The following is a 12,382-nucleotide window of genomic DNA, read 5'->3' on the forward strand; positions in this document are numbered from 1 at the left end:
ATGAGTCTGTTCCTTGGCTTCTATTTGTTTCAGAGACGTTTTCCAGTGAAGAGTCCTTTTTCGTTGCATTTCATTTCTAAGGAGCAGGTCACTACGATTCCACAAGGAAGGCGGAGGAAGGTAAGCTTATGTTGTGCCAACAGTGTTGTGCCAAAGCTGTCCGGCTTACTAGCAACAAATATCATCAAAAGGATTAGATCTGTTCAGAATGATTATGATTGGACAATGCATTTCACTAGGTGGCAATGATAAATTCTCAGTTAAACCAGCCGTGTATATCGAAATGCTCCATTTTTATGATCAATTAAGGTTCAAACAAAGCTCAGCTGTACTCAATTAAGGACCTAAGTTGCGCTGGATTGCAAGCGAATCTGACTTTAGCAAGCCCGTAGGGTTTGGGGGGGGGAATCAATTTTTTGTATTAATTTGATTAACATCCGACCAGTGTCTCTGGAGAAAACTTAGCAACTAAGTTTTCTCCAACTAAGGGACGGACCATTATTTTATTGGAGGGGGGAGAGATGAGGCAGGCCTTCTATCATCGAGGTAAATACACAATTGTTTCACGTCAGAAAAAATTATAGAGTAGCTTAGAGTGCATCTAGCTTCGCCCGGCTCTAGCTGTGCACTTGCATTTTCCAACTGGTAGCTTAGAATAATCAAATCCACCTTCATTTTGACAGACAGATCTGATCAACGATCGGCAAGAGCACGGATTCATCATCGAGGTAAATACATAATTTTTAACTTATTCCTTTTGTAATAAGTCAAGCCTGGCTTATTGCTTTCTGTTGACTAATTCTTCCCTTGTCACTTTGTAACAAGAGATCGGCCTTGGCGCGGGGTCCAGCGTGGCATGGTAGGATGCAGAATTAAAGTGAGTAAATACTAAATGTTATTGAAGTACTTTATCGGTAGTATTGGCAATTCACTTGAACCATAAACTTCATGACGTTTCTTTGTTGGTCACTCCGCAGCAAGGAATGACACAAGACCTGGGTGGCCACCCCTCACACAGAATATCCCCTGGAGGCTCAGTCGAGGTGTGTTAATGCATACAAAATGTTAGAGAAATATTGTTTAGGTAAATACATTGGCCATAAACTTAAACCTTAAAAAAACCTACTAATTTAATACTTATATTTGACTGATTTAATACTTTGTTTGTTACTCCACAGCACGAAACGACACAAGACCAGGGTGGCCGCCCGTTCCACAAAATCGCCCCTGGAGGCTCAGTCGAGGTGTGTAAATGCGTACACTTGACTTACTTGACTTATGGCCAAAGCCCTAAGTGGGCATATGGCCGGAAATGCATACACTGATACGACAAAAGAAACTATTGTAGAGAAAAGAATATCAATACCCCTAAAACAGCAATATAACAGTTTGATTTCTTTTAACCTGATCAAATGTTTGGCCTTTAATCTAGTCCTTGTGAACATGGTATTTTAGTCATATTGCAGCGGCGTCTTTCAACACCTTAAAAGTCAACTAAGGGACGGACTTTTTTTTTATTTGGAGATGGGGAGATGAGGCAGGCCTTCTATCATCGAGGTAAACACACAATTGTTTCACGTCAGAAAAAATTATAGAGTAGCTTAGAGTGCATCTGCTTCGCCCGGCTCTAGCTGTGCACTCACATTTTCCAACTGGTAGCTTATAATAATAATTAAAATTCATCTCCATTTTTACAGAAAGATCTGATCAACGATCAGCAAGAGCAATTCATCGTCGAGGTTAATACATAATTTTTAACTTATTCCTTTTGTTATAAGTCAAGCCTGGCTTATTGCTTTCTGTTGACTAATTCTTCCCTTGTCACTCTGTAGCAAGAGATCAGCCTCCAGCGTGGCATGATAGGCCGCAGAATCAAAGTGAGTAAATACTAAATTTTATTGAAGTATTTTATCGGTAGTATTGGCAATACACTTGAACCATAAACTTCATGACGTTTCTTTGTTGGTCACTCTGCAGCAAGGAATGACACAAGACCTGGGTGGCCGCCCGTTCCACAAAATCGTCCACGGAGGCTCAGTCGAGGTGTGTAAATGCGTACACTTCACTTACTTGACTTATTGCCAAAGCACTAAGTGGGCATAGGGCCGGAAATGCATACACTGATACGACAAAAGAAACTATTGTAGAGAAAAGAATATCAATACCCGTACTAACCTAAAACAGCAATATATCAACAACAACAGCAATATATCAGTTTGATTTCTTTTAACTTCGTTTCCTGATCAAATGTTTGGCCTTTAATCTAGTCCTTGTAAACATGGTATTTTAGTCATATTGAAGCGGCGTCTTTCAACACCTTAAAAGTCAACTAAGGGATGGACCCCCTGTCGAAAAGCGATGTTTATGTCCCTGATAAACAGAATGTTGATGCTGCACCTAGAGAACTTCATTCGGATGTTCGCTTTTCCTTAAAAGCCTGGAATGAAAAGGGTTTGGTTGCCACCAGAGTGTTTTTGAACCTTGGGGATCGTATTCATACCGCATTTACAATAAGAGATCTGTCTGTTTGTGAAAGGCCAAAGTGTGCATGGCTACCGAGATGAAACAGTGGACTCACAATTAGGCGAGGAACAACACCACAAGTTATGTATAGCACCGATAGCGGAAAAACCGATCCAGTGGAGCTCTTCAAGCTGTGGTTGTCCAAGCGACCCGAGGGAATCAAGGACACAGAGCCACTCTATCTGAGCACCATTTATCGTCTTAAGTCACCCAATGTCTGGTACACCAAAAAAACCCGTCAATATCATGAAATCCATGGCCTCCTGTCTCAATAAAAATAAGAAGTTGACAAACCACAGCAAAAGGAAAACATTGGAGTCAAAACTGAAGAAGTCTGGTCAACTGCGCAATGTTATCTGTGAAATTACAGGCCATGCACCTGAATCTTCGTTGGACGACTACGATGAAATAGATGAGAATGAACGGAATAAACTGTCTCACATTATCAGTGGATATAGTGCCAAACAAAAACACTCCACTCCAAACAGTGTCACCAACCAGAACACTGTGAATGAAGCTTCAAATTAAGAGGTTGCAGTCTTACGTCAACGAGCACCCCTGGTTTCAATTTCTCACATCCAACAACATGGGCAAATGCATCAGACCATGGCCTTCAATCCTGGTTTCCGGGCAGCTGGAATTTCGGGATTTCCACCCCGTTTTCCTTCGCACTTTCAACAAAGCATGGCAGCCTTCACATGCGCTGCAAGTCTTGCCTCGTCGTAGAATTACACAGGCTGCACCTTCAATTTCTTCTCTCAAGGCATTGGGGCAAGCAACGAAACTATGTAGCATAGCTTTTATGTGGACATCTGGAACAAAAAAGGTAAAAAGGAAAAAAGATCATCATCAAGCACTGACAGTAGTAACCCATTGCCAAACCAAAAAAAAAAAAACAAGAAAAAAGACGATGCGCATGTGGGGGAAAATAAACTGAAATGTCGGCAACCACTTCCAACGTGGTTGATGATGTTGGCTCATAATTCAGTAAAAAATTGGAACGTCCAGACAAACTGGACTCTATCAAAAGCAATATCAAGGAAGTCAAAGAAGATTCAGTGCAAAAGTTGGAATCAATGGTAACCATTTAAAATCCGATGTTGCTGAACTGGACCTAAATGACTTCAAAGCAAATACTAATGAAGATATCGCTTTGTTACATAAAAATCTACTCTACCAAGAAGCCTACAGCTGGCGTGAAATCCTAAAGGTGGCTCAATACCTTGTTTGCCACTGTGAATATTCGACTGAAAATCGATCCATACAGCTAAACTTGCATTTAAGTAAGTTTCGGATGAAGTTTTGAGGTGCTAAAGTACAAAGCAGCCTAAAAACATTATTGAGAAAACTTTCACAGGGCCAGATTGAATAACATTTTGGCATTTGGTGGATCTTGTACTATCTAATTACTATCTAATTATAAAATCACAGAGAAATCGTTTCATTTGATTTCTTGAAACATCGGCTTGAATATAAACTGGTATCCATGTTATTTCACTCTTATCGAAAAAGTGCCTTCGGTTGCTAAAATCGCAAAATAAAAAGCGCTCAATAGATTTGTTAAAAACTTGGCACTCAAAAAGAAGAGTATGTATTGAAATGTCTGATTTTTAAAATAAAGGCAGTTAATTTAAAGCCTTAACTCACGTAAACATTGCGCTGCAAACATTCTGGTAAGGATCTTCTCGTTTATCTTATTTACTGAGCGAATTGTTTTACGCACAGTATCACGGAGGTGGGGTTCTCTCTTATATGATCACTCTTTACTGGAACAAATTTTCATAACAAAATCGTGCTGCAAGGATCGTCGAGTCTCTACTTTATTCGCCACTGCAAAAAGATCATAGCAGTTGATTTCTTCAACAGTTACTTTTTGGATGGCTCCTGTATATTGCTAGCGGGACTGAGCAGGCTGAGACACCTAGTGGAACTACACTTAACAGGAACTCGAATCAGCAAGCTGCGTCTTACTAACATAATTGGCACTTTATTGTCAAGAGGGCTACTTTTTCGTTTAAGAAGACATCTCAGAGATTGTCGGCAGCAACCCTCAAGTCACCAGATTAATCATCCCATATTTGTGGATGACAACACCTTGGAGTTTATGGTTGACAGCTTAAGAAACTTAACATATATTTGTGTGTGCAAAACAAGCGTTTCATGTCCAACAAGTTAGGACATCGCGGGACAATGACAATCTAAAGAAAAAACAGTCCCCTTTTGCCAAATGGCTAAAAACCAAATGGGCGGGTTACCAATGTATCCGCATGCCAGTTCGCAAGATTTAAAAATCTATAGCCTCAACAATATTGCGGGTTTTTTGTCGGGCCTGTTGATTTTTGCCTTCTCCTAAGAATTACTACTTAAAAAAGATCTATATTGATTTTTACTATCGCGTGTCTTCAATACCGAATTCAATCTTGGCTTTGGTCTGCCTAGGACTGATACCTGCGGGAGGTCCGATGAGCTGGCTTTAGCAATTAAAGTCAGCTCAGGAGAAGAGAGACAGGAGCTAATACAGGAGCAAAAGGAGCACCAAGACGAGGCGCAAGCTAGTTACGACAGCAAACGTAATCAAAAGGAACCCGCCATGCAGAGCTGGTCGGGGGAAAAAAAAGGGTTCTGGGACCACAGAATAAGCCACTTTCAATTGATGCCGTAGACATGATCACATTTGACTGTGAGCAAAATCTACCAACACCCAATCTTCACCACAGCGATGTATTCTACGCCATTCAGCTTTGGGTTTATAACTTCGGCATACACGACTGTCTAGCCAACCAGGGCGACATGATGATGTGGGCAGAGAATGTTGCCAAACGTGCTTCCTCTGCAGTGGTTCTCATGCCTGGATACATTCCTCACAGAATTCAGAAGTGGAGCAAGGTAAAGTTTACATCGCAGCAGTTTTATTAAAATACCAAAGCCCCAATTTTTATTACTTCCGATATCGCAATAGAGAATCCGTGCTTTAATCCATTTCTTTCGAGCCATTATTTGTTTTCTTACAGATCGCTGATCAGCTACTCTGATGGGTGTACCGGTCAAAACAAGAACTATCTATTTGTGAAGTTTTAAGCGGACCTCAAGCAGAAAGGAATCTATGAGGCGATAAACCACAAATTTCTCGTGAGAGGCCACACGTTTCTGGAAAACCACAGAGACTTCACTCAAATTGAAAAGAGAAAGAAGACAGCCCAGGTGTTGGTGCCAAACGATTGGCTTACGGTCGTGAGAGCTAACAAAACCGTTCATTGTAAGTTCCTATTTATATCAAATTGTTTAAGTAACGAGATTTACAAAAAAACGCAAAAGAACAGAAGTGATGTGCACGCGGAGTCAGAAATGCATTTATTGGTAAAATGAGAGCAGTTTACAATCTGGTGTCGTCAAGGCAAAAGCAACATATGATTTTGAAGCGCCTGCGGGGGAGACATAATTGGATTTGACCCAAGTTTTCACTTAAGTTTTCAAGAAAGTGACACTACATGTAGATATAAAATCCAATCACTGAAGCAAATTAGCCATTTAATAAATGATTATTTATTTCTTTAATGTGAAAGAACTCACTTTATCAGCCAGAAGATAAGGGATAATTAATTTTGACATGTTTTAAAAGAAAAACAAATTTTGTGTTGTTGTTTATTTAGGAGAGAAATAATGACATTATTTGGCTAGCTTAAAGCAAACCGTCAATAATTCATATCCTTATTCGAAATGCATATTTTTATTTGTTGTTTTCCAGGTTCGAGACATAAAACAAAAAGAATTTTCGAACTGGAACGAGCACTTTAGTATAAAGTACAAGCTAGAGAAGAAGGTCACAGAGGGTAACTCCTTCAAGCTGATGGACATCACCTAGATGAACTTTGGCTGGGGAGAAAGGCGAGATCCGTCCACCAGAAAGTGTGTTATGGTAGCCCATCCAGACGAAGTGTGGTTCTGGAAAACCTTCAGCACGACTGAACCGTGGCAGCGCCTAAAGATATCACGTTAATACGTTGATTCAGACCACCCTCCTCCCCTCTACAACGGTCCTCTTCCGATCAACCCCTACAAAATTAAAGATCTACACAAAATGGCAAACAAGTACGTTCCGAAGCCACAGCGCTCATTCTACAAAACCCTTGTGCCAGAAGAGAGAAACAAAGACGGTTCAACTGCTGATGGAAACTAATCGCCTTCTATCGTGAATGTTCAAAACGGCTCTTTTTAGGAGCCACTGCTCAAGTGCAAGTTCAAGTTCAAGTTACACGCCCTTCTTTCGACGCTTTGGACGTTTTGGGGTCGTTAAAAATGGCTCTTTTAAGAGCCGCCACCTTTGCAAAAGTCAATGACCAACACAGTAACTTACACAGTAATTTTACACATTTTCTGCTTTAAAGCTTTGAAGTAGGTTTTCATCAAGAGAAATTGGTTATCTCCAAGCAAACCTTGGCCGTTTACTAAAGGCTTGTTAGTTGTTTTTTTTGTACACTTATATATTTGAATCAAAAACTCAACTTAAGGTGGCAAACATCGGTTTTCAGTATTTTAATACCAAACACTTTGACAACTTCTTATCAATTGCTTTTGTTACGGAACGTTTTTTTAGTAAAAAGGTAGATTTTAAAACAACACAATCTTCTGTTCTGCTAGTGTATATGTTTGAGTTTAATTCAACAGATTACAGGTTCAACTTGATTGGGTTCGACCAATGATTGGGCATTTGTTTCATACCATGTAAAAGCACAGGTAGCCCAAGCTCCTTAAGGACCCGATCAACATAGACTAGATATGACATTGTGTAATAACGTTATTATAAGAATTTGGATGGGAATGTAACGAACGTTTAAAATAATTCAAAATATAGGGAAAATATCCAATAAAATTGACTTACCTATCCTCTATGTACATCTTGAGTTTCTATGCCGTTTGGAGGCCCTTTGAAGCGATTCCAGTGGGTTTTAGGTTATCATAACAACTGTTATTGTTTTGTTTTATTTCAAACAATCTCGATTTTCCCGAAATCGAGATTAACACTTGGATTAATTTTTAAATTAGTCAAACTATGATGGATTGACTAGTTGACATGGATTTGAAGGTCATTATCCTGAAAAAAAAAAACTGAGCATAGATTTTAACCAAACTTCGTCTATTAATTAAGGGAACTTAAATTTTAAAAGGCAGGGCACCGTATTCGTTTAGAAGCAGGAAGACCTTGTATATCCTATAAAATGTCTTTAAAAATCCTCTCCGAGTCTGGCAAAGACACGTTTTTAGCAATAAAATAAAAATATAATTTAATTTATCTGGTCATTATATCCTTGATTTCGCATCGGAAGAAAACTTGATACTTTCTTAGAAAACTAGAAATGTTTATGAACAAATTGATACAAGATTTGCCAGTGTTCGATGCAAATGAAATATTTGACCGAGGCTCAAAAAATGCTTATTTTTCTATTGACAGCTTGTGTGACATATTACAGACACTGAAGTATGGAAATTTACGCTTCAGGTACATGTGATTTATATGCCCACGTGGGCGGATTGAACACGTCTTCTGGTCTAGCCATGAAAAAATTCGGAGGAAGCGAGATGGGTATGAGGGCTATAATTCACCACTTCAGCAGCACGGTATTCCATGTAAAAACTACTTTCGTCGTAGCTTACATTCAGAGACGAGGACGTTGCTGCATTCAGAGAGGAGATGGGAGCTTTCCTGGAAGGCCATTTGGCCCTCTTAGACGTGGTGAGTAAAATTCTTCAGTGTCTTTTACTGACATTACCATTCAACACATTTTGAGTTATTGTTCTCTCTTCAATTGCAAACACAAAAAGGATTCTTACAGCACGAGACACAACAGCCCAGTAAGATATGCCATCTGACTATTTTATTTAAGTTGTTTTTTTCTTCCTGATAAGTTTTCGATGTTAAACTACATAAGTGACAAATTAATTTTGCATTCAAAAACTGTTGTGTTAATCACATGAAGTAGCCAAAGTCAAACATTTGCATAAAGTACATGTAAAAGTGGAGATATAAAAACTATGTTAAACTATGCTAAACTATGCTAATAATTAATGTTTATTGTTTGTTTGTTGGTTTGTACAGATTCAACGCTTAATGATTTGTTTCAATCTGTTATTTTGCATAGTTAGCTGCTGTGCATTCTTGGGTTGAAGGAGGACCAGTTCCTGAAATTCAGTCCCTGGCTGAACAATGTTGTTTTGCCAGTTTACAAAAGACTCATGATGGAAGAAAATGGTCCTTCATCCGGTGAAGAATCGGCAGGCGAGGAGCCCATGTATATGAGAAGAGGTTGCTAGGCATAGAAAGACAGAGCATAGAAAGCTACCATTTATGTTTCTTTAACAATAATTGTTTCAACTACGTAAAATAGTTTGTCTAGACTTAAAAAAAAACGTTTCATTACTGTAGCAACAGTAGAAAATCAGCAAGGAAGAACCCATTGAAAAACACATGCTTGATGATGCGTGAATGGCATGGCTGTCCAATTAGACACGCATGATCGCACACTGAACCGATCAAAATCGAGAATCTTATGTATGGTAATTTGATAATCATATTGTCACTTTAACATGTAACTAGCAACTCAGAAAGATCTAACATTAAAAAAAACGTCCAATACCTTTTATTTCAAATTACAAACCATATATAGACTGTGATTTTCACACATGGAAGAAAGGAAACAAAGAGAACTTTTTTTGGATACTTCTTTACATGTACCTGTTTTTCCATCAAAAATAGATTGGCATGTGCCTGCAGCAATGGCATATACCTGCAGCAATGGCATGTACCTGCAGCAATGGCATATACCTGCAGCAATGGCATGTGCCTGCAACATTGGCATATACCTGCAGCAATGGCATGTGCCTCCAGCATTGGCATATACCTGCAGCAATGGCATGTACCTGCAGCAATGGCATATACCTGCAGCAATGGCATGTCCCTGCAACATTGTATGTCCCTGCAACATGGCATGTTCCTGCATCATGTCTCCAAAACATGTCCCTGAAGCACGTCTTTGAACGCATGTCCCTTCGTGTGTCAGCCGTTTCTAAGAACATGTTATCTTTTATATAGAATAAAGTTTGCTCAACCCCTCCTCCCACCATAATGTCCGCTACAAGAAATATGAAAAATGTATCATAATTTACTGACAAAGAGACCGAAGTTTAACTACTCAGCTTTGTTCCAACCTTCTAGGCCTTATCCGGCTTTTTGCTTAACGCGTCATAAGTGACACTGAGCACTTACCGAGTGGTTACTACGCTGACCTTGAGAAGATCCAGATTGACTGCTGGACTGCTGTCTGAAAATTAAAAGTGAATAAACCGGCCTTTTTTTCCTTTGAATAAAAACCTCCTCACATTTATAAACGCTATTTATGTACTTGACCAGATTGTAATAATTTTGACTACTAATTTTCTATTTTCCTTTCCTTAACATTTCAGTGAATAAGTAGTTTTGCCACAGTAACGAGTAATGCTAGCTTGTCAAGCTCCATTATGAATTTCCTAACGAAAAGGGATTTGGCAATGCAATCTTCAGAATACAAACTCTATAATTAAAACCTGAAAAGGAAATAAACATATTTTTTTATTTACTACAAGAGGACACTTAGCTGTGTAACTGTGAGATAAAAGGAGGTCAACAACAAGTCTGCTCTTTTTTGCTCGGGCTGTCCTTTTTAGTTCGTGCGTTCACTGGATGGTTGTTTGATAGGTTTGCTTGTTTGTTTACTTGTTTAGACTCACCTGGACTAACTGGACTGTCCGTTAACAACAGTTTGTTTCCCTGTCTGACTCCAACTGATGAATGCGTCTTCTGCACAGAGTCATCCGTTTGCGATCTTTTCCTTTTTGTCGATAGACGCCTGTCAATTTCAAATAAATACGCAGTAAACTCCTGTACGGGTGTTTGCGATTTGTGATTCCACGTGTTTTGAATAAACAGAACATCAAAGTCAGCTTTTGCTTTTTCCAACATTTCTTTTCTAGTCGAAGAATGTCCGACGTTGCCTTTAAAAGGAGACGAAACGGCAACTTCTTTACCGAAATTCTTTAAAACATTTTCTTGATACGTCATATTTCTATGGTTGCTTTGATTTCCAAGCGGGATTTTCTTTACTGACAAGTTATGGTTTGACACCAAACAGGATTGACTAACAACAGTATTCGTCGAATTTGATGACTCAGCAAGTGATTTTCGTTTGACTGGCGTATTGTCATTACATATTGACTCTCTTTGACAAGCATACCTGGGTTTTATCTGAGTAAACCCCTCCTGCATTGGAAGTAAACCATCCGAAATACAGGGGGGTGAGGTGACCTCATCAAATGAAACGCTAGAGACAAACAACTTTCCCAACTGTGACTCTGACAACGAGCAGTGAAATTGAGTTCGTTCAGACGTAACATGCGACAGTGGTTGTTCAATTTCAAACTCGTGACTATTCTGACTGGAAGCTACAATGCTAACATCAGGCGCATTCCCGCCGGGTGAAGATCTTTCTTGGAGAATAGAGTAAGATTCTTTGCTGCTTCCTCTAATCTGTGAAGTTTCACTCGATGATGAACACAGCTCTTCAGGCACTAGTCCTTTTAACGGTTGATCCACAAGCACAACGTGACGTTTTTGTGAAGAGGGAACATAACTTGAACTCACCAACGTGTTGTTGTGTTCTTGTGAGCTATGCTTTTCGATTTCGTTTTCTTCGGTCTCGCGTTCTGGAATAAAAATAACATCATTATGTTTTAGCCTTTGTTACTTGACAATTATACATCAGTAATATTGGTCAATAGCTTCATTACACCCAGGCTCGATTTCAAGCCGTTTTGAGAGAGTCCGGTGTGCCATCCTCCTCCCAACGTGCTCCAAACCTGTATGAATACTTGGCGAAGTATTTGCACAGCCACACCATACATGCTTTTAACAGTTTAAAATTGTTGTGAAACATTTTTGTACAGTGTTACGGAGCTTTTGTGTCACCTGCACTTTCTGCTGATTCAGCACAAATTTGCGCCTGAGTGGATGAGCTGCAAGTCTGTATTTCCTGTATTTCGCTTGTTTGTGGTGGACAATAACTTGGCTTCCATTCTGAGAAAGATAAAACAACACAAGAATACGTCACGCCAAGCGTTGTTAATATGAACGCCAAAGGACAAAATATTTATAGGTTAAGGTAGGATAGATGCCCCGGGAGAGAGAGGCGGACGGGGAAAGAGGCTCCCATAAGGGAATGGCAAGGAAGTTCGACGGAAATTGAATTAAACGCTTAAAGGAGACCTATCTGGGCGGGGCTCAATTTTTGGTGTAATCAATCCGCAATTAACACATGTAAGCCAGAAGAAAAGCCTCCTCGTCCCCTCCATTAGTATGGGAGTATGACAGAACCAAAAGTCCTGAAGAAACCAGATTGTAAAGGTCTGCAGAACTAGGACAAATTTTTTTTGTTTCTAGAAGAACATGCTGTAGACAAACTTCTGGTACTACAGCTGCAGTATACTGGAAAGCGAGCAGTCATTTTTTTTTTCTCGGAAGTGGATACAACTATGAGCAGAATATTATTTGAAGCAAAATCACTGTCAGATACTAATGCGCCAGAGCAGATCGTTATTTGTAGGCAGTTATTGGCAGATCACGTGCTAGGCTCTTGGCCCCTGAAAAAGAAAGATAAAAATGAATCGAATGACACAAAATAAATAGTTGCGTTACCTGCAATTTCAACCAGTTTCCTTTACATATCTTTTGGAATATAAACGCTATCATGGCTCTTCAGTAATAGCCGTTCAGTTCTTTTAGTGTCAGTGAAATTGGCCTCTTCTTGTGCTTGTTGACAAAAAACAACAACGA

The 12,382-nt window shown here is 39.4% G+C and overlaps 1 protein-coding gene and 1 pseudogene across 1 annotated transcript; one reads left to right on the plus strand and one right to left on the minus strand.

The window, feature by feature from the left end:
• The first annotated feature begins 2,451 nt into the window (after positions 1 to 2,451).
• Positions 2,452 to 3,249, plus strand: LOC144648352 (uncharacterized; annotated as a pseudogene).
• A 5,492-nt stretch (positions 3,250 to 8,741) lies between these two features.
• On the minus strand, positions 8,742 to 12,053 carry LOC144648353 (uncharacterized). Its single transcript, XM_078507939.1, has 5 exons — positions 12,011 to 12,053; positions 11,519 to 11,626; positions 10,285 to 11,256; positions 9,439 to 9,650; positions 8,742 to 8,828 (listed from the first exon to the last, which is right to left on the minus strand). Exons 1-5 carry the CDS (start codon positions 12,051 to 12,053, stop codon positions 8,742 to 8,744), a joined length of 1,422 nt encoding a protein of 473 aa, XP_078364065.1.
• Positions 12,054 to 12,382: the final 329 nt, after the last annotated feature.

The sequence above is a fragment of the Oculina patagonica genome, chromosome 4, assembly GCF_052425735.1.
Source record: "Oculina patagonica isolate OP01 chromosome 4, crgOcupat, whole genome shotgun sequence".
In the NCBI taxonomy this organism is placed as follows: domain Eukaryota; kingdom Metazoa; phylum Cnidaria; class Anthozoa; order Scleractinia; family Oculinidae; genus Oculina; species Oculina patagonica.